Source organism: Sceloporus occidentalis, unplaced genomic scaffold (assembly GCF_023333645.1).
Source record: "Sceloporus occidentalis isolate IW3139 unplaced genomic scaffold, rSceOcc1.0.p SCAF_224, whole genome shotgun sequence".
NCBI lineage: Eukaryota > Metazoa > Chordata > Lepidosauria > Squamata > Phrynosomatidae > Sceloporus > Sceloporus occidentalis.
The window spans coordinates 1,092,495-1,118,992 of record NW_028317204.1 but is presented as its reverse complement, the minus strand read 5'-3'; the positions used below and the strand labels follow the sequence as shown (position 1 = coordinate 1,118,992).

The 26,498-nt window shown below is 45.4% G+C and overlaps 1 protein-coding gene across 1 annotated transcript; it reads left to right on the top strand.

Annotated features, from left to right (window-relative positions):
- Positions 1–10,337: 10,337 nt before the first annotated feature.
- On the top strand, positions 10,338–25,099 carry LOC149276934 (ALS2 C-terminal-like protein). The gene is made up of 19 exons (XM_089503258.1): positions 10,338–10,508; positions 10,609–10,685; positions 10,974–11,040; positions 12,733–12,929; positions 13,908–13,973; positions 14,278–14,376; positions 15,258–15,419; positions 15,847–15,958; positions 16,467–16,544; positions 17,180–17,310; positions 17,394–17,567; positions 18,072–18,165; positions 19,238–19,395; positions 21,257–21,433; positions 22,402–22,444; positions 22,705–22,766; positions 23,856–24,005; positions 24,633–24,729; positions 25,049–25,099. The coding sequence occupies exons 1-19, from the start codon at positions 10,338–10,340 to the stop codon at positions 25,097–25,099; spliced, it is 2,166 nt and encodes a 721-aa protein (XP_089359384.1).
- The last annotated feature ends 1,399 nt before the right edge of the window (positions 25,100–26,498 follow it).

Sequence of the window (26,498 nt, the reverse complement as noted above, 5' to 3'; positions counted from 1 at the left end):
CCATTTTAAACTAAATTTTTACATATTTTACAGCAAATAATAATATTTCTTTAAATTAACAGTTTATTCCCCCAAATTATATATTTTTTTAATGCATGTGGACTCCAACATGCACTCAACTTGCAAATAAGGCTTGAGTGGACCTTTTAAAATATATATATATATATTTACTGAATACATTTTAACACCCATATGATTGCGTTTTATTGGCTGCTGCATTTCTTTGTTATTTGTGATTATTATTATTAATCGTTGACATCATAAGTGTATTCAGCGTTAACTATAATATCTTGTTTATCACGCAGAGTGTGAGCCGCCGAGCAGCCGAATCGTTATTAAATTCCGACGGGGACTTTTTAATCACCTTGTCTCGGATTGACTCGCTGGTACTTAGCTTGTTACTGCAAGCCGGTAAGTCTGACCACCCTCCTAAAATGATCCGTTCCTGGTGTTTCTGGTAGGAATTGATCTCCACCAATCAGCCTTTTACACGTCCAGCTCATATTCCTTTACTTGTACCGTGTAGATGAAAACGATGCAGTCGGCCAAGACCACCTGAAGTCAATCAGACTTGTCAAAAAGCATTTCTGTGCCCTGTGGGACCTAACGGCTGAAAGCCATCGGGTTCTTAAGGAGCTACACGAGAACTCATCGGCGAACGTCTCCGACCTCTACATCATCAAAGACCAAAGAGACTTTATACACGCGTACACTCAGTAAGTATCTGGGGCTCATATCTGTTTCCCCTAACGTTATACCGCTGCTACCCTTCCCACCATACCCCATATGCCTTTCCCCCAAACATTGTACCGCTGCTACCCTTCCCACCATACCCCATATGCCTTTCCCCCAAACGTTATACCGCTGCTACTCTTCCCACCATACCCCATATGCCTTTACCCCAAACATTGTACCACTGCTACCCTTCCCACCATACCCCATATGCCTTTCCCCCAAACATTGTACCGCTGCTACCCTTCCCACCATACCCCATATGCCTTTCCCCCAAACATTGTACCGCTGCTACCCTTCCCACCATACCCCATATGCCTTTACCCCCAAACATTTCCTCGACCCTCCTTTTTTTTTACCCCCCAGAGGATGCTGATCCCTATCTCTTTCATCATCCCGGATGCTGATGGATCAATATGCCTGAAAGGGTTAACTTTATGTAGATTTATTTTGATACGCGTGAAATAAAAAGTTACTAAAATTGTTACGTTTCAAAAACAAGGTTTAGAGATTCATGTTTGAATTCATAACTTTGTAACTATGTTTTGGAAGAATTCACTATTGGAGTTTATATGATTATTTTTGGTGTTTTATACGTTTATTATTTTTTTTATGGATGTTTGGTTATTTTTTGTAACTTCTATCGTTTTGCCGTTTGACGGGGTTTGCGGTTTACATGTTGACTTCACGTTTCGTCGGAATCCGGTGCTGGAACGGTTTTCGTGAGAAATCAGCAAATATTGTCAAAGCGAAATGGAAAATCAAACTTAGTGTTTTTGGCCCTCGGTGTCAAAGTAAATCCTGCGGGGCGCGGCTGAGACGTATTCTGTGCTCATGCAAGAAAGTCTTACGGGGGGGAGACGTTTTAAAGAAACGCTGCACCCCCAAACAGACAAAAAAATACCCCCTGGAGGTGTCATTTCCCTCCTCTACCGCTTCTGTGAAGACCTAGAATTGAGTAGATCGGCCCCCATTCGGCCCCTGTTTTCCTGCTGTAACGACTCAAACCTTAATCAGTCGTTGGTCTCGTCTTAGATTCAGGAGCCGTATGTCTATCCCATGCATGTTTAATCCCCTCACTGTATTACCCTCTACCACTTCTTCTGGGAGGCTGTTCCACTTATCTACCACCCTCTCAGTAAAGTAAAACTTCCTGAAATACTAAAACTAGCAGAATATGTTAGCTCTAGGTCCGTGTCAATCCACTAGTAATAAATAAACTCTCACAGGAGAGCTGTGATCCAGTTTAAAAAAACAAAGGAAGCTTAACTTTTTTAGTTTGCAGTTTGCAGTTTCTGTGGCTTTCTGGGTCACATGACAATTTAGAGCTCCCGGCACAAAATCAGTGATAATTTGACGTGGTTAAATAATTCTTTTTATTGAAGGAGACGAGGAACGTTTTCAATGCTGTTTTTTCGTTACAATAATGTTAAACTCAGCAGAGCAACAGCAGCTTTAATGGGATTACAGAAATGAGATAAACATCTAATTTTCTTGAATTTTATTTAAAAAAAAAAATCATTAAAAAATAAGGACTGGTGTGTCTCTTTAAAAAACAAACAAAAAAACAAACAAAAAAACCCCAAAACCTGTTACTAGCTAACTTTATTAAGGCAAATATTATTATTGTTTATTATTATTATTATTACAATTATTATTATTACCATTCAGGCTAAATTGCAAATTAATTTTGTAAACATTAAAACATTTCAGCATGTAGCAAATAAATTCCATTATCCTTCTTCTAAATGCTTCACTCGGTCACACAAATAGCCCCTCCCTGGCCACGCCTCTAACCACACCCCCTTAAATGTTGAAATATTTTAAGGTATGAACATTGTTATATTTTAATACATAATTTTACATATTTTTATATATGTTTTGTTTGTTTGCAGATATTTTCAATCCGTCACAAATCACCTGGTGACAAAGGGGTTCGACAAGATCTCTAAAGCGACGAGGTACGGTAACAGAGTGTATAACGCAGAGATAACCAGCCAATCCCAGCGCCCCATACTGATACCCCCAGCAGCACGCAGCGTAATGTCTTATCCAGCCGTCTACCACGCTTACAGCATTAGGTGGCCACCGACCTTAAAGTGCCAGCGTCACCATACACAGTCCTGGGGGGTTATATTACTGTATACAGCGCTGGGGGTTATATTACTGTATACAGCGCTGGGGGGTTATATTACTGTATACAGCTCTGGGGGGTATATTACTGTATACAGCGCTGGGGGGTTATATTACTGTATACAGCGCTGGGGGTTATATTACTGTATACAGCTCTGGGGGTATATTACTGTATACAGCGCTGGGGTTATATTACTGTATACAGCGCTGGGGGTTATATTACTGTATACAGCGCTGGGGGTTATATTACTGTATACAGCGCTGGGGGGTTATATTACTGTATACAGCGCTGGGGGTTATATTACTGTATACAGCGCTGGGGGGTTATATTACTGTATACAGCGCTGGGGGGTTATATTACTGTATACAGCGCTGGGGGTTATATTACCGTATACAGTGCTGGGGGTTATATTACCGTATACAGTGCTGGGGGGTTATATTACTGTATACAGCGCTAGGGGTTATATTACTGTATACAGCGCTGGGGGTTATATTACCGTATACAGCGCTGGGGGTTATATTACTGTATACAGCGCTGGGGGTTATATTACTGTATACAGCGCTGGGGGGTTATATTACTGTATACAGCGCTGGGGGGTTATATTACTGTATACAGCGCTGGGGGGTTATATTACTGTATACAGCGCTGGGGGTTATATTACTGTATACAGCGCTGGGGTGGTATATTACTGTATATATAATTGTCACCGGGTCTCATCTCTCTCGCCCTGCGCAGCGCTTACTGGAAAAGCAATAAAAATAATCTGAAGGTGCTGATCGGAGAGACTTCTGAGGTTTCCGTCTCCGTGTTCCTGCAGAGACTCTTCACCGAACCCTTCCGTGATCACGTGCAGACGTACTCCCTGTTACTCTCAAAGCTCAATGGAGAATTCTTTCAGGTAACACACATTTGGCACGTGGGCTAACTATCAAAGGTTCTCAACAAGGAGGTGTTGACCGCAAGTTCTATATTTTTTTGTACAGCGCCGTGTTATATGATGGTGCTATTTAAATAAATAAATAATACTGTTTATAATAATGTGAAATCAGGAAATACAGCATCGCCCTGATCGCCAGTTCCGCATAATTTCAAACACTATTTCCATATAATTCATAATCTATCAGGAGGGAAGCGCGTTGGGGGCCGATTCACTAAACGCCTACGTGGATCTGCAGACGTTTATCAGCCAAGCTTTGGACGAAGCCTCCCAGACAAAACTGTTGTGGACGTCGTTATCCAGCAAAATAACCGTAAGTTACCCAATCAGAAGCTTCTCTTTCTTATTATTCTGATGTCATAAAAACCCCAAATTGCAGTAAATTCTTACGATTTCTTTGAGCCATTTTTTTTTTTTTTTTTACAATCATGATCCGAGCACTTGCCAGCTTGTGGGTCATGCTAACGGGTTTAAAACATAATGTATTGTACCATAAAATAAATGAGACGGACAACCAAATGGATTTTGAAAAGGCCACAGCTTTATTTATTGTAAAATCACTGTGACACAAAACTTTATTTGAATTTTAAAACGTACACAACTTTGTAACATTGTAACCTCCATGACTTAGGGTCCCTCCACCCCTACTACCACACTTCACCCCATGGAGGTTACTACCACACCCCTTAAGGATAAACCGACATCCTTTCCAGACAGCTCCACCTCCGTCCGGGAGCTGCCACCAACTTTTGCCGTGCACCCCAACCACGAGCTGTAAACTGCACCAGCACGTGGCATAAGCACAACGGCCCCCTCATTCCCTTGGGACCGTGCCCGTGGGAAACGCCCACAAAACGTGACAAATAAACACGGTTCCCATACCTCGGATGAGAAACCACCCAATTATAACCAGGTACCACGAATAAGTATCCTAAAAACAGCCAACCGGAACCTCAGTTCCCCGCCATGGCCAATGCATTCGAACCTACTTGAATGCAGTGGCTCCTCCACACAGCAACCGCCTTCTCCAAACCGAAACGAACATCCAGCAACCAAATATCAGAACCTATATCCGTCAGATGAACACCATCCGCCCGAAACAAAGACGAATTATCGCCCTCAAGATCCAGGTGGGGCACAACTATCCCCCCAAACCGGGACACAAAACGGGAAATAGATTTATTAACCTTCACCCGCGCCCTGTTGACTCCTTGAAGAGATTTTGCCCCCCTCCAAAACAGCCGAGGCGCAATATGGGACCAAACCACCACTAGCCCAGGGAAACGGGTCCACAACCGCAGCAAGTCGCACTTAATATTCCGAACTAACACCCGCAACGGAACCACGCAAAGATCGTTACCCCCCCCATGCAACACTAAAACATGAGGGGGCGAACCAACGGTAGCCCGAGCATAAAACTCCGACAGGACAAAATCCCAAGACTTGCCCCGAAACCCAAACCAGCGAACCTGAGCATCACTGAGCGGGAGACCCAGCTGAGTACCCTGAACGCGCACCGCAGCCCTCTTTTCAGCCCAGTAGACGAAGGAGTGCCCGAAAATCCAGACACGGCAACGCACACGATCTGAAAAAGAGCGAGAAAGTAACAACAAACATCAGAGCAAGAAAACAACTAAACCAACGAAGGCCGAACATAAGAGCGATAGCGAGCAGAACCCCAACGCCCCAATCTCATAATCGTCGTCTCTGGAAGACCCCACCTAGCCGCCTCCGTAGCGGCCCCAATACGGAAGGAATGAGAGGCAAATTCCCCAGGAGACAGGCCCAGACCCAATAAACCCTTACGGAAAACGGCCACAAATTGAAACCGGGACAAAAAGGAGCCGTCAGCGTGAACAAAAAGGGGGCCCGGGACCTGCGGACGTAACCGCAAAAAACGAACTAAGCAATCCACAGGACAGAGGTCAGAACCGACCAAGTTGCGCAGCACGACAGCAAAACCCTTGCCCGACTGATCAGTTTTAGATCGCCTGATAACCAGACGAACGTCGTCACGACCCACACACACATCCTCAAGACGAAGTCCACCGCTGAGGACTCGCGACGGGCTGACCAACTCACAAAAGCCGCGCGAAACAACACCTGTTCATAGAGATCCGTACAAACCAAACGGCCACAGAGCTGACCCAGAATAGAAAAGGTCACCGGCCTACGCGTATCCCGCGTCCGAAAACCCCGAAGTGCCTGCTGAACAAGAAATTCCTTACAAAAATCAGCGTCACCAACCAACTTGCACCTGAAGGACACCGCGGCTATCAGCTGATTGACCCTGGACACCGACACACCTTGTTCAAAGGCCTCACCCAGATACCTCAACATAGCCAACACTCTTCCTTCAGTTGAAGACGAGTCGCCAGACGAAGCCAGGAACGCATCCCACACCGACCAAGCCCTCTGGTAGGCCGTCCAAGTAGAGGGAGCCAGGGACCGCTGCAGCAACATCAACGTGCGATGTCCCCCATGGTCCAAAGCGAAGGTGGGCAAGCCAGACCCTCCTGCGACGCTCCCGGCGCCAGCTCCCGGAACCGCGACCACAGCTGTCGAGACAAAGCATCCGCTATGGAATTGGCCACGCCAGGGATATGGACAGCCGTCAAAAACATGTTCAACTGCAGGCAGCACAACACGAGATGCCGCAGCAAACGTAACACAGGGGGGGAGGAAGCAGAAACATTGTTAATGGCCAACACCACGCCCATGTTATCACAATGAAGCCGCACCCTCTTATTCCGCAGCAAATCCCCCCCAGAGTTCCACGGCCACCAGATTCTTGCAAAGCCCAGAGGCCGTCCAAGCCACGGGCCAAGAGGCCGCGCTCCACCGACCCTGGAAGAAAGCCCCGTAACCCACGCCACCAGCAGCATCAGTATAAAACTCCATATCGATGCTAGCCACCGCCTCGTCAATCCAAATAGCCTTCCCATTAAACTCACTCAAGAAGAAGTCCCAAACAGCGAGATCTTCCCTCAAATCCGAGGTAATCCGAATGAAATGATGAGCCGAACGGACGCCCGCCGAGGCCAGAGCCAACCGCCTGCAAAAAACCCGCCCCATCGGGATAATGCGACACGCAAAATTGAACTTCCCCAACAAAGACTGCAACTGCCGCAACGTAACCTTTCGAGCCGCACGGAAACGACCGACCCACGAACGCAAATCAGTAACTTTATCCTCGGGTAGCTGGAAAATCATAGACACCGTATCGATTTCGATGCCCAAGAACTTCAGCCGGGTAACAGGGCCCTCCGTCTTATCCAGGGCCAACGGAACCCCGAAACGACTCATGACCCCCTGCAATGTTGCCAAAATCATGGCACAGACCGGAGAACCACTCGGACCGACACACAGAAAATCATCCACATAATGGATGACGGACGGAACCCCAGACTCCTCCCTGACCACCCATTCCAAAAAACAACTAACCGTTTCGAAATAAAAACAGGAGATCGAGCACCCCATAGGCAAACACTTGTCAACAAAAAACCGCCCATCCCACATACAGCCCAGGAGGTGAAAACAATCCGGATGAACCGGCAATAGCGGGAAGGCCGCCTCTATATCGGACTTAGCCAACAAGGCACCACGGCCATAGCGCCGAACCCAATGCAAGGCAGAATCAAAGGAAGCGTATGAGACCCTACACAGCTCCTTATCAATACCATCGTTAACAGATCCCCCCTTAGGAAAGGAGAGGTGATGTATCAAACGGTACTTGCCCAGCTCCTTCTTGGGCACCACACCCAAAGGGGAAACCCGCAAATTAGGAAGAGGAGAACTATCAAACGGTCCCGCCATGCGCCCCAACTCGACCTCCTTGGCCAATTTCTCCCCCACCACCCCAGGAAACGACAAAGCGGATTTCAAGTTCCGGGGGGCCCGAAAAACATCCTCCTCCCGAAACGGAATGTAGAAACCCTCCGAAAAACCCGAAAAAATCAACTCCGCCGCCCGCCTATCAGCATACCTATCCAAACAGGGGACCATCTCATTTACCCTCACCGGAGTCGCCCCCTTTTCCTCCAGCACCAGAGGCCTTTCCCTCCTTTGCCTTTTTAAAGCACTTGGACAGGGGGTGGGAACCGGCACACCCTGAACACTCATGTTTGAACCTACAAGTGGAGCCCCACTTACACTGGCCTTCATTGAATTGCCAGCAATAGCCCTTTCTGGGACCCGCCGACGGCGAGCTATGGGCTCCGCCGGCAGACCCTGAAAAGGGCTGACGTACCGGAGCCGTAACCTTAAGCCACAAAGCAATGTCCTTGTGGTCCCAACGAATGGAGGGACGCACCGCCTTGCGCTGACGGAATTGCTCATCATAACGGAGCCAAGCCAAACCGCCATAAACCCTATGCGCTTCGCCAATACTATCCATATAACAGAACAGCTGCGAGCAGTGATCAGACGCCCTTTCACCGATAACACTGGCTAATATGGCAAACGCCAGGAGCCAATTTTGAAAGGTCCTAGGAATCAGCCGAAACCTACGCCGTTCCTCATCCTCCTTTTTCTCCTCCGTCTTGGATGACCTATCCAAATTAAATCGCTCCAAAGGCAGCAGGGTGAAAATATCGACATATTCTCCCTTCCATATCTTTTCCTTAACCTCCTGCTTGAGATGGGCCCCCAAAGGGCCCTCGAAGCAAACATAAACTTCCCCTTTCGCCGAGTCAGAAGGGCGAGCCAAATCCCCTGCCTCTTTTGCACCAGCCACAGCCGTAGGGGACACAACTGCAGAAGAGCCCGCGCCGGCACCCCCTTCCCCCACAGCAGCCGATCCTAAAGAAGAGCCAGGGACAGACGGCACTTCACCGGCGCGAGCCACACCACTCTCCCAGACAGAAGCCGGGGACGCGCTCCCAAGCGTAGCAGACGGAACAGCAGCAGAAGCAGCCGGAAACTTGTCTAAAAGCGGCAACCAGAGATCCCCAATCCCCAGGAGGAACCACCGGACCCTGTGCAGCCGCCCCAGCCACATGCGCAATGGACTGCTGAGAAGCCTGAGATAACCCTGCGGGACCAGTATCCCCTGTAGACTCACCGAGCTGGCCTTGAGATCCATGCACAGCCGTTCCAGACGCGCCCACATTGCCAGCAGCAGGTGTAGAGAAGATAGCAGGAGTAGCCGACAACCGCTGAGAAGACCGCGCCCTACTACGCCGTCTGGAACCGCTGCCCGCATCACCGTGATCCCAGGAAAAACGGTTGCCCGTCCGAGAACGGGGGGTGGAACCCCGCCGAGAGCGAGACCGCCGTGAAGGGGGGGGGGGGTCCGACCACGCGCCCGGCCCCGGACCCGACTAGAAGCCGCGGCAGAAGAAAGCGATCCCCGAGACAGGGCCCGCCATCGCGGGACATCCTCTGGCCATTCACTCCCCCGCCGGCCACCGGTAGACGCCGCATCCAGCCGCCCACGGAACACAGGCGCCGGCGAAGCCGAACGCTGACGACGCCCGACACCTCCTGCTATTTTGTGGTGTCTCCGGGGCCTACTATATTTTGATTGGCTGACCTGCCCCCATAGGCGATCACATGATATTATCTTCCAATAGGATAAGGACCTGTCGATTTTGTTTTCTAGAAGAACGAGGTGACGCGACTTTTATTTACAAACAAAATAGCAGAAAATACCAAAGTAACAAAACGAACGTTTAACGAGCGACTTCCTCTATAATCCGGGAAGCAAACCCCACGATGTAACATAAATGGTGAAAAACAAGAGAAATGCTGAATTTGAGGAACTTGGCCGGAATCTGTGCTTTGTCTGCCTGGCTTCACATGCTTTTCCCTTATTTTACTTCACTGAGAGAGTGGTAGAGAAGTGGAGCAGTCTCCCAGCAGAGGTGGTAGAGGGTAATCCCAGTGAGTGGGATAGACATACGGCTCCTGAATCTAAGATGAGACCAACGACTGATTAAGGTTTGAGTCTCTCTGGATCTCTTGCGGTGATTGAGATGATTGAGGACCCCCACGGCCCCCCTTAATCTTGTCCTGAGACTCCCCCAATATTAACCCTTTAATAGCTGATCACGCAGGTCCTGTCGCAGGGACTCGCTAATGTCGGCAACCAAATGATTGTAATAGCGGTCGTTATGGAAACCGTGACTTGTCAGGAGGTGAATATTTTCTGGATAGTCACCTGTATTTAAGCAGGAATTCCAGCTGTGATATAGCAGGGAGAAAAGCACCAATCGGGACGCTCATCAGAGGGGGAATATCAAGGCTTCAAACTGTGTGAATCTGCCCATTTGCCCCAAGACCCCGAGACTGGGGTAAAAACCCTGAGATCTGCCCATTCACCCCGGGATTGGGGTAAATACCCTGATACTCGGGGACAAACCATCAGAGGCTCCTCGTGAGGTTGGAGGAAACCCTCATGGATCTTCAGTAGAAATGAGTAGATTAAGTTCCGGGATGAGATGTCACCGAGTGAAGTTTAGATTGAGGACTTCGTGGTCTCCTCCTCGCTAAACAATGAATGAAATTCGCGCCTCCCCCCCCCCCCCCCCCCCGATGAGGGGGTCTCGGTGTTTTTGGGCCGTAATCAGCGCTTTGCTCTTCCAGGCCGCGCTGTGTACGGCGGAGCGGCGGATCCAGGAGGACAGCAGACACGTCCCGATGAGCGTCTCCCCGGGAAAACACGACCGGATCCTGCTGTTTGACGACATCCTGGTGATTCTGCAGGTGGGCGGCCGGCGCGCGGCCATCAGTAGCGAGTATCACAGAGCGCGGCGCGTTCCTCGTCATTAAACTCACGCCGCCCCTTACCTGTCTTTTATTGAAGGGGAACGAGATATTCCGGTGCGAATTAAAGACGGTTTGGGTGGATTCGTCGACGAGGCAGAAATCTCATCAAACCAGGTGAGCGACACAAAATCCAGTGTGTTCCAGAACAATTTATACTAAGCTATGAGAAAGGGGGTAGATAAGTGGAGCAGCCTCCCAGCAGAAGTGGTAGAGGGTAGTACAGTGAGGGGATTAAACATGCATGGGATAGACATACGGCTCCTGAATCTAAGACGAGACCAACGACTGATTAAGGTTTGAGTCGTTACAGCCGGAGGAACGGGCGACTAGACGGGGGCCGGATGGGGCCGATCTGCCGGCAGGTTCTGGGTTTCCATTAAACATTTTTTTAATGCTTTGCAGCCTCTCCCTGCGCGTCGTCACCCCAGAGGAGGAATTCCTGCTTTCTGCCAAAGAACCTCAGCATCAGGTGATTTATCTATACATTATACAGGGGGTCGGCTCACTGATTTATCTATGCATTATACAGGGGGTCGGCTCACTGATTTATCTATGCATTATACAGGGGGCCGGTCACTGATTTATCTATACATTATACAGGGGCCGGCTCGCTGATTTATCTATACATTATACAGGGGCCGGCTCACTGATTTATCTATACATTATACAGGGGCCGGTCCCTGATTTATCTATACATTATACAGGGGGTGGTCGCTGATTTATCTATACATTATACAGGGGCCGGTCAATGATTTATCTATACATTATACAGGGGGGCATCTCACTGATTTATCTATACATTATACAGGGGGCCGGCTCACTGATTTAACTATACATTATACAGGGGGCCGGTCACTGATTTATCTATACATTATACAGGGGGCCCGGTCACTGATTTATCTATACATTATACAGGGGGCCGGCTCGCTGATTTATCTATACATTTTACAGGGGGCCGGCTCGCTGATTTATCTATACATTATACAGGGGGCCGGCTCGCTGATTTATCTATACATTATTCAGGGGCCGGCTCGCTGATTTATCTATACATTATACAGGGGGCCGGCTCGCTGATTTATCTATACATTATACAGGGGGCCGGTCACTGATTTATCTATACATTATACAGGGGGCCGGGTCACTGATTTATCTATACATTATACAGGGGGCCAGGTCACTGATTTATCTATACAGGGGCCGGCTCGCTGATTTAACTATACATTATACGGGGGCCGGTCACTGATTTATCTATACAGGGGGCCGTAAATATGTGTAAATTATACACATAATCTATTGCCAATCCTGCCCCCAAACAGCTTCCTGGTGCCAACCTCATCCCCTATCCTGCTTACCACTCCTAACTTTGTCCTAAAAACAGCTTCCCAGTGCCATCCCGGCCCCCTTACAGCTTCTCGATATGAAATCATTATTTAGTTTTCTCTGATTTCGAAGACGTTAATGATGCGATTGGGGGGGGGGCGGTTTAAAAAGTTCAGATTTCTTGGAAAACCTATAAAAAATATAAAAACTGTCATCTTTATAACTTGAATCCGTTTCCGGGTTAAAAATTATTCAATGAAGAGGGACGTTACTATGTGTGATCCATACACCGCTTTATAAAGGGAAGCCGGAACGTCTGCTCTGAACTGACAGCACCTGGAGAAACTACTTCTGTGTTCCCGAGACACCGAGGCGGAAACCCAGAACCTGCCGGCAGATCCGGGCCCGTCCGGCCCCCGTCTAGTCTGCCTGTTTCTCCTGCTGTAAAGACGCAAACCTTAATCAGTCTTAGATTCAGGAGCCGTATTTCTATCCCATACATGTTTAATCCCCTCACTGTATTACCCTCTACCACTTCTGCTGAGAGGCTGCTCCACTTATAGGCTACTCGCCTCTCAGAAGGTTAAGGATTCCAGATCTGTGATTCCCCTGTAGACTGAAAACTGGTTTGTCAGGATTCGTTCTGCTTAAGAGTCTTTACAGCCGGAAAAAAATGGCGGACTAGACGGGCCGAGTGGGCCGGATCACCTATACAGGTTCTGGGTTCCTATACGTTAATTTCTGACTTTAAAAAATGAAAAATTTTATATAATCTGCGCTGAATTTTAAAAAATTCCACAGAAATGACTTTTTCCGGATATTTTTTTATTATTTTTTTTAGACTTTGTGGTTCTGGAAACTCAACCAGCTCATTCGCCAGAATCTGACCGGGAGGAGAGACTTCCCGCAGTGGGGGAAAACGGGAGACGCCAACGGCCCCCCGACTTCCCGCTTCTGTACCTACACCTACAAAAACGACGGGCGCTTCAAAAACGCCGTATATGAGGGAGAGATGTCCTGGGGAAAGCCTCACGGCAAGTGAGTGACGCAGGTTACTGCCCCTCATTCGCAGCCAGGGAGGACAATGTTCCAGGACCCCCAGATCCCCAAGTCTCTCTATGAGTTCGCCTTAAGAGCCCTTACGAGACACCAGGTCGGGAGAAAATCCTTCAGTATGGGGCCACATCCCATGCATGTTTAAATTCCCTTGCTAGATTAGCCTCTACCACTTCTGCTGGGAAGCTGTTCCACTTATCTCCCACCCTCTCAGTAAAATATAGTATTTCCACTTAAATACTAAGTATGAGAAGCTCACCACCCAACGGTGGGTCCCCAGCTTGGGAGCGTCTCCATCTAAATATCAGTCTGCCCCAAGGGGGGTCCTGAACCGGGGCAGAATGTGAGGCAAATTTCCCCTTCGCGAGGGAACCAACAACCCCAGACCTACGTTTTCGGGGCCTTCATGAGTCTCATCTGTGGGGGACGGTTGGTCTCTCTCTAAGCATTAAAGAGGTCCATGTCTGGACTCAACTCTTCACTTGGGATGAACCCCAAGAGATCCTCGAAGGGTGAAATACCCCACAAAACCAATTTCCTTCCCGAATTGCCCCTTGGGGCAGGTTCAGACTAACATGTTGATCAGTAATGGCGAGGAGAGCCAAAACCTACCCTGTTCCCAAGCGGGGGCCGCACCGTCGGACAGCCCGTAAAGCGACGGTTAGTTCTTGGTGAGCCTCTTAGATTTGTTTTGTATGGCATTTAACCCTTCGGGGATCTCTTGGGGTTCACCTCGAGTGTAAAGGCCAGTCGTGGACCTCCTCGCTCTCTTGTGCCCAGAGAGAGACCAACCGGACCCCGGTGATGAGGACAATGAAGGCTGAACACAGAGGTCTGGGGTCGTTGGTTCCCTCGTGAACCAAGGACTGTAACTTTTAAGTGTGTTTCTCAATAAATACCAGCTTTTTGTAGATCGTTTTTTTTTACTGCTAATGAGCTTCTTCCGTGTCGCTGGCGCAGGGGGACGTTAAAGTGGCCGGATGGATCCAATCATGTCGGGGACTTCGAATTTGGCCAGGAAAATGGGTAAGTGCCATAAATCTGAAACAATATATTTTGTGATTAAAACATTTGGAGCCGAATCCTTGTCAGCCCTTTGAAAAATATTCAACCCAAAGGACATAGAACACCGGGTTCTAACTGGTTCTAGAACCTTCTCTCTCTAATGGAATGAAAGTTCCTGTCTGATAGAACATGGTTCCTCGATAATGGTCCAAGATGGAGCCACCAGTTCTTGTTGGTCTCCATTGGTGGACGGAATGTCTTCAGACGCCAACGTTCCTTAAATCAAGGAAGCGCGTGGTAAATTTTTCCATTTTCGCGCTTTTAGGTTTGGGATTTGTCTGGTTCCGAGCGCCCTCCAGGACAGATACGACTGCTACAAATGCCACTGGGTGAACGGGGTCATGCAGGGATATGGCATCTGTGAGTAAGTAACGGAGCTCGGCAGGACAGGGTCTGACGGGTGTTGATGGTCATGGAACGCCACACAAAACACGGTTAATATTAACTGTCATGGAACTCGGCAGACTTGGGTGTGTTGCCATTGGAATGACCGGGTATATAAGAAATTTATATATATAAAGATGGAGGCAAAACACACAGGTACTCCTTGCTTCTGTGTCTTTATTGAAACATATTAACTGCATCTCTTCCTGTTCAGGAGGAAGGAGGAGATAACAACAAAAACTTTATTTATACTTATCTTAACCATACAATGTATCACATAGGCTGTAGCACTGTGAGAGCACTTTCAGATTATATCTCAACGGGGTGATATTTATGACGTAGAACGCAACAGGACCAAGTGACTGGTATTAATGAGCACAGAACTCATGGGACTCAGCAGAACCTGACTTAGGTGATATTAACGACCATGGAACCCAGCAGGACAGGGTCTGACTGGCATTAATGACCATGGAACCCAGCAGGACAGGGTCTGACTGGTATTAATGGCCACGGAACTCAGCAGGACAGGGTTTGACTGGTATCAATGGCCAGAGAACTCAGCAGGACAGGGTTTGACTGGTATCAATGGCCAGAGAACTCAACAGGACAGGGTTTGACTGGTATCAATGGCCAGAGAACTCAGCAGGACAGGGTTTGACTGGTATCAATGGCCAGAGAACTCAACAGGACAGGGTTTGACTGGTATCAATGGCCAGAGAACTCGGCAGGACAGGGTTTGACTGGTATTAATTTGTATGGAACTCAGCAGGACAGGGTTTGACTGGTAGTAATGGCCACGGAACTCAGCAGAACAGGATATTAGACTCAGTTTCACCAAATCTTACTGTGTTCTCTCGCCAGCTACGCCGATGAATCCACCTACAAAGGATACTTTAAAGACAACATGCGCCACGGCTTCGGGGTCCTGGAAAATCTCAATTCTGCCACAAACCCCTTTAAATACACCGGGAACTGGCGGAGGGACAAGAAGTCGGGATACGGCGTATGGGAGAACACGGACAAGTACGTGGAGGATAAGGGGTTAAGGGAAAAAAAAAGGGAAATAAGGGGCGATGCACCTTTAAGCCGACCAATCAAATGATTAAAGCTGCTGTCCCGCCTACTCTGCTGAATTTAATACCTTTGTGATTAAACACAGCATTGGAAACCTCATTCTCGGCACTTCCAGAAATAAGTCTTTAATCATGTCAAATTGTTCCCTTATTCATAATTTTGCCGGGGGCCACTTAATTGTCATGTGACACAAAGGCAAGCCCTGATAGGATGTTGCCATTATTGTTTAATCGATCTATTTCACGCCATCATATTAAGCCTGCTAGGTGGTGTAATTGTGTTTTTGTCTAAGTGGAACTGCACCATTAAAAGGCTGGAACCTCGCCCCGTGGATCGTGGGTAACGATTGTCGTCCTAACGATGTTTGTATCCGCAGAGGGGAGCGTTATATTGGAATGTGGCAGGATAATCTCAAGCACGGTCCCGGGATAGTCCTCACTGATTCAGGGAAATGTTTCCAAGGGTCGTTTATCCTAAATAAATTGGTGGTAAGTCATCTTCCTTGGTTGGGGGATACTCTTTTAAGAGGGTGGTAGATCAGTGGAGCAGCCTCCCAGCAGAGGTGGTAGAGGGTAATACAGTGAGGGGATTAAACATGCATGGGATAGACATACGGCTCCTGAATCTAAGACGAGACCAACGACTGATTAAGGTTTGAGTCTTTACAGCGAGAGAAACGGGCGACTAGACGGGGGCCGGATGGGGCCGATCTGCCGGCAGGCTCTAAGTTTCTATGAGACGTTATGAATTTGGGTTATTTCAATAATTCTCAATTAACTAATTGCTAACGTTAATTTTACTAATAAGATTCAAATTATTAAATTAACTAATTTAACTTTAATCATTTTTTTAATTTTTTTTTTAATTAAAAGTAGCCCTGAAATTACCTTTTAATTTTCAAATTAATGTTTTCCCTCCCGGTTTTTATTAAAATGCTGTTTTTTGGGGTTTTTTTTATTCAGAATTAAGTGAAATGTTTCTTTTTTTTCCCGTCAGGGCGCGGGCGTTCTGCTTTCAGAGGACGGCTCGGTGTACGAGGGGGAGTTCACGGAGGAATGTTTATTGGCCGGGAAGGTTAGGGCAATTTCTTGTAAACCCGTCCGGTTTTCTTTGTGACGTTTAATATATTATTATATTATTATTCTGGAAAATATTGAGATGAAACAATTAAATAATATCCCTGAAATAATATAACTTTCTATTTCAGTTCAAAAATATACATATTATGAGTGAAGTTTAGTATTATAGTACTTTTCCAGAGCATTCTATATCTGCCCCAAATTAGTTTCTAATTATTATTATTTTCACTATTATTTTATTATGATTATTTTTATTCTATTTAAATAGTAATAATATTAGTTATTTTATTTCATTGTTATTACTATATTGTTATTCTATTTATTCTATTTAAATTTGTATTGTTGTTTTTTTTTTATTTTTAAATTATCACATTTATTTTGTATTATTATTGTTATTATTATTATAAATCATAGTTAATAATAAATTATCCTGGGCAGTTTTAGTAAATGTAATGTGTATTTCGGGACTGCCTTCTACTATAAAAAGCGGAGGCGGAATAATAAGTGGTGGGCCGCAGGCTGGTCGTAGAATTTATATAATTAAAATTCCCTGTATTTGTTTTTCTGCCCCCCCCCCGGGGGGTTATTATTGGCATTCGCTGAGGGATTTGTACTTTTTGTCTCTTAAAGGGAAAGCTAACGTTTAACAACGGCTTCACGCTGGTCGGGACGTTCAATATAAACCCAAACTCCGGCCTCCTGACTCAGGGGGTCCTTAACACGTCGAGTGAGGACCAGAACGAGAGCGTGGAGCGGAAATTGTAAGTCAGCGGTCAGAATAGAGCGCCGTCCTGTATGTCATACGGCCCGAAGGAGGACTAATTATTTTTATTTCACCCCAAAGCCAGCTCGGTGTGGGATTATTCCCTGTGGAGGAGCGGTGGCCGGGGGTATTCGATCACTTCCAGAAGTTCCTGGAAATGGGCTGCAAAAGAGACACGGAAGAGTCCTTCTTGGGGTTTCATGTCAAGTTAAGCAAAAAACTCCAGAAATCTCAAGAGTATCTTTATTGCCAGAGGTGAGGGGCTTTAAAGCTGCAGTTCCACCAAGACGAGACTTATTTGCCTCTTTAGTATGATCTTAGAAGATCCGTTGTTTTATTTATTTAATCACATAAAATTTAATCACATCCTGATTTTGTGTCACATGACAATTACGTGTTCCCGGCAAAAATGATAAAACATTTTTAAGACTTCTTTAGACATTCAGCGTTATTGGGAATGATGTTTCCAAAACTGCATTTATTATTAGTGTCAAGCTGGGACAGAACCTTTAATCCTTTCATGTAAGACGGTGTTTAACCCCTTCCGGATGCAGGCGGATACGTCCTAAACCTGCATCTGATTGGCCGGCTGTCAGAGGCTGGGCAATGGCGCCAAGAGATTTGTTTAATATTCCCAGTCGAGGCATTTAAAGAGAATCTGCCCAACATACGATAAAAGTGTAATAGGCGAGAGTATCTGCTGATGCTCAGGAGTCCTCATCGCCCCATAATGTATATTCACTAAAACGTTCATTTCAGAGACAATGAAGACGTATCCGGTCAGATAGAAGATATAATGAAAGAGATCAGCCTTCTGTCAGAGCAGGAATCCGTGCAGATCTACCTGGAAAAGGTACAAGTCCTCAGCTTCAGCAAATTAACTATTTTTCACTAGTAACCTAGTAATATAGTAACTTAATAACATAGTGATATAGTAACATTATAATATAGTAACCTATTAACATAATGATATAGTAAACTATTAACGTAGTGACCAAGCAATATGGTAACCTACTAACGTATTAATATAATGATATAATAATATAGTAATATAGTATTCAGTAATATAGTAACATGACATAGTAAAATAATGATATAGTAATATAATATCATAGTCATATAATAAAATGATATAGTAACGTAGTAAAATAATGATATAGGAATATAGTATCATAATAATATAGTATTACAGTGATATAGTAACCTAGTCATATAATAAAATGATATAGTAACGTAGTGATATAGTAACGTAGTAAAGTGATATAGTAATATGGTAACCTAGTAATATAATAAAATGATATAGTAACTTAGGTAAAAATGATCGAAGTCCATCGTGTTCCCGTCTACTGATCCTTCCTGATTTTGATCCAAAAGAAGGCAAAAAAACTCCAACTAAAATATTTTTTCTATTTCTGCCACATAGGCGGGAAAATTCTTTCTTAACTCCGAAAGCCAATCAGATTCCTCCTCGCATCGAAAAGCTCTAAAATATGACTGTTTTTTTCTACCATTTATACCCCTGTATGTTCTGCTTTTACCCCTTTTGGAGGCATCCAGTGTATCGGCAGTGGATTCCGTACCTTTACTGCCCTCACTCCCTGTGTCGTGGATTTTTTTTTACTGGTTCCTTTGTTGTATTTGGAATCATACTAAGAAGTTTCTGGGTTACCCTGAGACGATCCAAAATGTATTAACCTATAGAATATTTAAAATTCTTACCCCAAAAAATATTTATGGTATATTCGGGGGGGAGGCGAAATCCCGCTGTATTCCCACCAGTGGAGCCGATTACTGGTTTAGTTTAGACATTAGCCTGGAGCGTCGGTCAGTATTAACCCTTCCTAATCTGCGTCCTCATCACGCGTGGTTGAAATGGTTTCTGTTCCTTGACCCGTTTTTATATATTTTTTTTATTTCCGTTCCAGGCTTTAAAGTCTCCGCTCCACCCTTTCAGAAAACTGGCGAAGACGCTGTCGGTGGTCTTCCAGGCTACGTACTCTGGGATAGGGGCCAACCTTCACCTTCTAGACATGGCGCAGGAGGAAATAAAACACTACGCTACGAAGGCCTGGGAATTTTACAGGTACGGACCTCGTCTCTGGATCTCGGGGCGCCCGTTTTATTAATTTCAATGTAAAGTCTTTTGAAGTTTGGAGAATAGGCTTCAGGGAGATGGGAAGGGGGTCTGTCAGCGAAGCCCCCAGAAGCCTGAAAGGTTTCATAAATGTAATGCTGTCTGAAGACACGGTTGTGTCCAGATCGACACACGTGTAGTTTATACTTTACAAGGTGGTTACCGATATGTTTGGTTTTGCCTGATTATGCATATTTTTTCAAATTTGTTGATTCATTCACAGAATAACAATTTCCTTTGTTTCAAATTGTTGGAAATGCTTGTATTTTTAGTCCAAATTAGACTTAAGCGTTCGGATTCATCCAAATTTACATTTTTACGTGAATGTGTACAAACGTTCGAAACCAATGAGGAACCCCAAGGGAACAAACGAAAATGAAGCAGAGAAGAATAATTTTTAATTTGCATTTTGTTGCCTTTTCAGAGTGAGAGCGTGCGACAGCGTGAGTGAGAGCGTGCGACAGCGTGAGTGAGAGCGTGCGACAGCGTGAGTGAGAGCGTGCGACAGCGTGAGTGAGAGCGTGCGACAGCATGAGTGATAGTGAGTGAGAGCGCATGAGACAGCATGAGTGAGAGCGTGCGACAGCGTGAGTGAGAGCGTGAGACAGCATGAGTGAGACAGCGTGAGTGAGAGCGTGCGACAGCGTGAGTGAGAGCATGAGACGGCATGAGTGAGACAGCATGAGTGAGCGTGAGACAGCATGAGTGACAGTTAGTGAGTGAGAGCGCATGAGACAGCATGAGTGACACAGCGTGAGTGAGAGCGTGAGACAGCATGAGTGAGACAGCATGAGTGCGAGCGTGAGACAGCATGAGTGCGAGCGTGAGACAGCATGAGTGCGAGCATGAGACAGCATGAGTGCGAGCGTGAGACAGCATGAGTGAGACAGCGTGAGTGAGAGCGTGCGACAGCGTGAGTGAGAGCGTGCGACAGCGTGAGTGAGAGCGTGCGACAGCGTGAGTGAGAGCATGAGACAATAAGAGAGCGTGCATCAGGGATATTCTAGCTTGCGTTGGGCTGGCAGGAGAATCAACCTCATTCCCACGAGACTCCCAGAGACTTTGGACCTCTGCGTTTGATCCATACATCAGATCCGATACATCGTTTCATTCCTTCGTTCCCATTTAGTTACATGTAAGATGGGCGAAGATTCAATAAATCCCCCCCCCCCCTCAGGAAATATTGTTGATGATTCTTGGCTGATTCCATGGGCGCTCTGAGAATGAATCGGGTGACAGCTACCATTTTTGGTCAGTTGATGTCACGAGTGATTATGTGATGTCAGCATCATGATGCTCTAGTGCTACTTTCCCCCATAGCTTCTCCCGGGCTCCTGAGACTTGTCCCAAACTGCATACCGAGAGCCTCCGGCCAGAGGGCCGACATCAAAGGGCATCTTACTGAAAAAAAGCTTTTTCTCTGTTTTAAGGGCCTTGATGGTTATGGCAGCGGAGAAAAATAATAAGATTCCTCCTCTGCTGGACAATGAGGGAGAGATCAGGTAACCAAAGTAACTCATGGACCATTTATTATCCCACAACTATGCCTTCCGTCTGTAAACTAATCGTCTTCTGCTTTGTGTAGCGACTGACGTGCGGGCCGGTCAGGCCCAGACCCGCACATCTACCCGACGTGGGCATCTCTTACCTGTTACACCCTCAGGCAGACTCCGTCGCGGGCATCCCAGAACGTTGCCTATGCCATATGCCTATCCCATGCATGTTTAAATCCCCTCATTGTATTACCCTCTACCACTTCTGCTGGGAGGTTGCTCTACTTTATAACGCGGCCTTCTTTTTTTTTTCCCAGTGATGACTTGAATCCGACCACTACAGTTCTCCCTCTTCTTCTACCTCAGTTCCACCCAGACCTGTTCATGTTGTACATGCTGTATCACCAGCAGGAGGACGCCTATTACTGGCAGGGCATTATCCGCCTGGGGATCCTCACCGACACCAAGCTGCTGGAATTCCTGGACGTACAGAAGTGAGTCCGTGTCTATAATACAGGAGTTTGAAGACGAGCTAAACGTTCCCTCTCCTCGACTTCTCTGTGTTGTATTAAGGGTTCACTCTGGGGTTCCTCATCACATCAAACGGGGTCCCCAGGAGAAAAAAAATGTACAATTATTAAGCTTGTGGGAATGGACCCAAAAAGATTTTATCTTTTTAGTCCGTTTGTTTCGGACCAATGTAGGGAGGGCTTTTTTACTTTTGCTGTCATTCGCGCTTTATCGGAATGACTCCCTACCTTCTACGCTTTTGTGTCCCTGTCTTCATTCCTTTTCTTGCATCTTCTTGTTCTTCTGTCTTCGTCAGCTGCTCCAAGTCTTCTGTCTTTGTCCGCTTCTCCGTAGACCATGGGACAGAGACATGACCTCCGTGATCTTCTGCAAAATGGCAGAGCTTCCGGCTGGAGGGAGAGGATGTGCCTAGAAGCTCCGCCGTTTTGTGGAAGTTCACTGGAGGCCATGTGCTTTTCCCTTTGTCCACTGAGAAGCGGACACAGAACAAAGACTTTATGAGCAGCGGAAGAAAACAAAATAGACAAGACAGAAGAACAACGAGATGCAAGATCAGAGGCGGCGCTGCGCAGTACAGAGCCAGGGACACAGAAGTGATCGGCAGAGAAGGTAGGGAGACATTCAGAAAGAGAATGAATGAGTGTGAGAGTGTGAATGAAAGAATGGGTGAGTGAGAGTATTTAACAAAACGTAAATGAAAATTCTGAGCTTTTCGCTTTAGTTTGTTTCGTTGGGGGAGGGTCCCTCCTAATTTTCAGTGATTCCTACAAATTGTCCAAATATGCAAATTTCTTTAAAATTCCAATTCGTGCAAATCGAAATGTACAAGTCTAATTAATACCTAATAATAATAAAAAAAAAAAAACATGATATATTTAAAATTCTTTTCTATAATTTTGTTCTTTTTTTAACATTGTTTTGTTTTTATTAGGCAATTATGGCCCCTGAAGGAGATTAAACTAACAGCCAATCAGGTGAGAGTTTCTCTCCCCAGCATTTATAATAACTAAACCTCTATCATCGGACATAAGCCTTAGAAGCCCTGCTGACCCCACTAATGGTGCAACACATCACAAATAACACTCTGTGACGTCACAGATTCCTCTTAAACTTGCATCACAAACGTGTCATAAATGACGTGTTTTTTGTTTTTTTGTTAACGTCTAATCCTTTTTATCACTCGCGTTACAGACGAGCCTCCCCAGCTTTCATTTTCCTTCCCTTATTTTTTCAGAGATACTCAATCGTCCGACACAAATGTTTCCATTCCGCCATCGAGTCTCTTCAGAAGATCATGTACGTCACCCACGCTTTATCCAGCGTCTCATTTTGGATTAAAAACATTGGTTCATAGAATTATTCGAATATTTCCGGGCTCTTATTGCACATCATTTATAAAAATGTATAAAATGTATACCGTATTTGCTCGATTATAAGAAGAGGTTTTTTTCAGAGCAAATGCTCTGAAAAATACCCCTCGTCTTATAATCGGGGTCGTCTTATAATCAGACCTCAAATAGAGGTCTGACTATGAGACTAAGATCCAGATCCCCCGCGCCGCTGCAGGGGACCTGGATCCTCCTGTCCCCCCCACCCCACCCCACTTACCGGGGCTTCTGAGTCCCCGGTGTGTAGCCGGGGCAGCCAGTGCTGCACCGGTGCCGGGAACTCTGATCTGTGACAGTCGGGGAAGGTCTGCGCAATGGACGCAGACAGCCCCCGCTGCTAGCCACCCCTCCTTCCGGCTGCAGCGTAAGTGCGTGGGATCTACACGCTGCCCCGGCTACATGACAGGGGACTCAGAAGCTCCGGTAAGTTTGGGGGGCCGGGGGAGTGTTAAATGGGGGGCATAAGGCATTTCTGGAGGCAGAGTGCTCTGTGAAATGCCTTTTAACCCCCTTAATGCCACTCTGCCTCCAGAAATGCCTTTTTAACCCTCTATACGCCACTCTGCCTCCTGAATGCCTTAAACCTCCTTATATGCCACTCTGCCCCATAATATGCCTTTTAACCCTCTAAATGCACAGTGGCACATAGGGGGTCAAAAGGCATATCATGGGGCACAGTGGCATATAGGGTTAAAAGGCATGTCATGGAGCACAGTGGCATTTAGGGGGTATAAGGCATTTCTGGGGCAGATGTGCATAACTGGGGGGCAGGTTGGAAAATAGAAGGAAATAAAACCAAAATATTTTTCTCAATCATAGCTTTTATTTAAAAAAAAAAAATTGTTTAGATGAATTAACATTTACTGGTAAAACCTTTTTCCTATAGGGTCGTCTTATATTCAGGCTTTTTCTTTTTTTCCTAAATTAATATTCAGATTTGGGGGGTCGTCTTATAATCGAGCAAATACGGTATATTTTTGTTTGTTTGTTTTTTTAGCACGACGGTAGATCCCAAAGAGAAGCTGGAGATCGTACTGAAGACGTACACGGAAATCGAGAAGACTGTGTCCAGAGTGGTGGATAAGGATTATAAGCTTCCCATGGACGACTTGCTCCCGTTACTGATATACGTCGCGTCTCGAGCCGGGTAATAAAAAATGTTGGTTAAAAACATAAAAAAATATAACCAACATCACCATATCTAACACCTACTGGTTGGTGGATGGTTCTTGGCGTGTCTTAAAGATAACAACTAGTAATTATTGCTACTCCAGTTGAATATAAAAATATTTAATTTTTTCTATTATTTGTTTTTAATCCATTGCATAATTTTATTTTATACTAAATGTTGGTATTTGAAAGCAACGAGGAGGGCAAAACATGAGAAGTGCTCTATAAAAATATTCAAACTTCTTGATATTTAACTTCTGCACATAATCCGCCGGAGGCCGCTGACTCTCTAACCACGATCCACGTGCTAGAGAAGGGCAAAAAAACCTTTAAAAAAAAAAAATCATTTTCGATACTTAAAACCCTTCAATGCTCCTTAAGACTTGGCGACGTATGGACAGGTGAAACATTTTCTTTTCTCTTGCTTGACACAAAGTTTCCACTAGCCTAAAAACACTGGTGAGAAAGTCGAGTTTGGTTAAAACAAAGGTTTTTTTTTTTGTTGTTTTTTTTCGGAAATGCCCATGGCGTGGCAATTGTCCAAATGGAACTCGCGGTATTTAGTGAAGATATTCTTTGTGAACCAATAACTTTTGTCGTACAGGATACAGCGTCTGGGAGCTGAAATCCACTTTATCCGTGATTTCATGGATCCCAGTAACAGGGGAGGAATCTATGACTTCTTGCTAACTGCTCTTGAGGTCAGTATGAAAAATGAAACCGCCTATAAGTCCCAGGATACCCTACCTACGATACCCTACTGCTCCAGTGGGTGGACAATGTATGTTATCTGTAAAAAAACAAACAAAAAAAATAAACCAATCCATTATATTTAAAAAAAAAAAAAAACTATCAAAAGACTGTGGAATGATGCATAATAATCACATGGGGTCACGGGTACCCTGTTAAAAGCATATTTAATATATTTTCTTCCATAATGCTGACCCGTGCTCTGATGGGGGTATGATTATTGAAGCGGTCAATTTTTTATCCTTACTTTAGTTTTTTTTATCTCTCCAGTCTTGTTATGAACACATTCAGAAAGAAGAGATCCGACACTGCAAATACTAGCTTCTTTCTTGGGCTGTGAATGGCGCATGTTCGAAGGTGAATCTGAGGGAAATCGGGATCTGAAGCACTAAACAGTTTTATGTCTTTATACTAAAAACAAGTCTATTCCGGGAAATCCTACTGACTGCTAAATACTGGCAGTAAATATACCAAGACGGACGCCGTACACAAAAAGTCATGGATCAAGACCACGGTCCAGGACTTTAATGACTGTATAAAGGGAAACGATAGCGACCTTGTGTATCATGTTTAGCTGTCGTCCTGCTATGTTCATATACATAGGCATCACTGGGAGCTCATTTTCAGTTGAAGTGGTTCTGCGGGGGTGGGAACATCCCAATGCCCCGCCCCCTTGGAAGGTTCTTTAAATACTAAATACAGGCAGAGCTGGATTTCCTATAAGGCAGGTAAGGCACATTCATCTGAATGTTCCTCCCGGTTTCCATCTATACACTGTCTACAAAGCATTTTATTTATTTTTATATTAACCTGAAAGGGGTCTAAAAGGGAAACTAATCCAGTTTGCCCACATCTATACTGCCTTAGGGTACTATGTGTAAAAAGAACACTTTTTAGCATTTATAACATTGTGTTATAATAATCACAAGGCTTACTATAAGAGGTCCGTGTACAAGATAATTAAGAGACGCCGATGATTCCTTATCGCGATCACCTGTGGTGCAGTTTAGAATTCAGGTATGAGAATTATTCTATGTTAGAATTTAAGTAAAGGGAATTTATTATAGGGGAAATGGATTTGCCCTAAACATTTGACAAGGATACATATCGAGAAGCACTGATGTTAGAAAATGGGTCATACGCTAATATTTAGATCAATTTAGGCACTAGAGACACATAGCTTGTAACATTACACTGTAACATTATATTAGTCTACCTGCGAGTAGATTAAGAAGCTCTACAAAGTGAGGACTCTGCGGCTAAGAAACCCTTTGTTTGTGGATATGTTTAAATTGGCGAGCCAGCCGTCGGATGACACAACCAAGCCAGACTCGCTGCTGGATACAAAGGGTCTTGGAAGGACATAAAGAGGAGGAGGAGATTTAACCATCTCAGATGTTGTCACCGCCCCTGAAGAGCTGAGCTCAGTAAATTCAGCAATTGCTTGTTGAATTTATCTCAAAGATGACCCAGACTTTCTCCTGGAACCATTAAGAACTCGGCCAAGACTGCAAACAGGTTCAGCTGAACTCATCAGAATCCTAGAGACTTTAAATTGAATTCTGCAGATATCGAGCAACCGAACGGAATGTGGACAGTTTAGGCTGAATTCGCCCAGTTTAGGGTGAACGCCCAAGTTCAGGATACTCAGGTTATAATGAAATAATTATTGGTTTTTAAATTAACTTGGTGCAACCCTGGGCTAGGGAATGATGGGATA

Excerpts from the sequence above, each read along its gene's own strand:
- LOC149276934 (XM_089503258.1), top strand. The coding sequence starts at position 10,338 with ATGAGGGGGTCTCGGTGTTTTTGGGCCGTAATCAGCGCTTTGCTCTTC. Across the intron at positions 15,420-15,846 it reads GTATGGGAGAACACGGACAA|AGGGGAGCGTTATATTGGAA; the intron begins GTACGTGGAGGA and ends TTGTATCCGCAG. Across the intron at positions 19,396-21,256 it reads AAGGCCTGGGAATTTTACAG|TGATGACTTGAATCCGACCA; the intron begins GTACGGACCTCG and ends TTTTTTTCCCAG.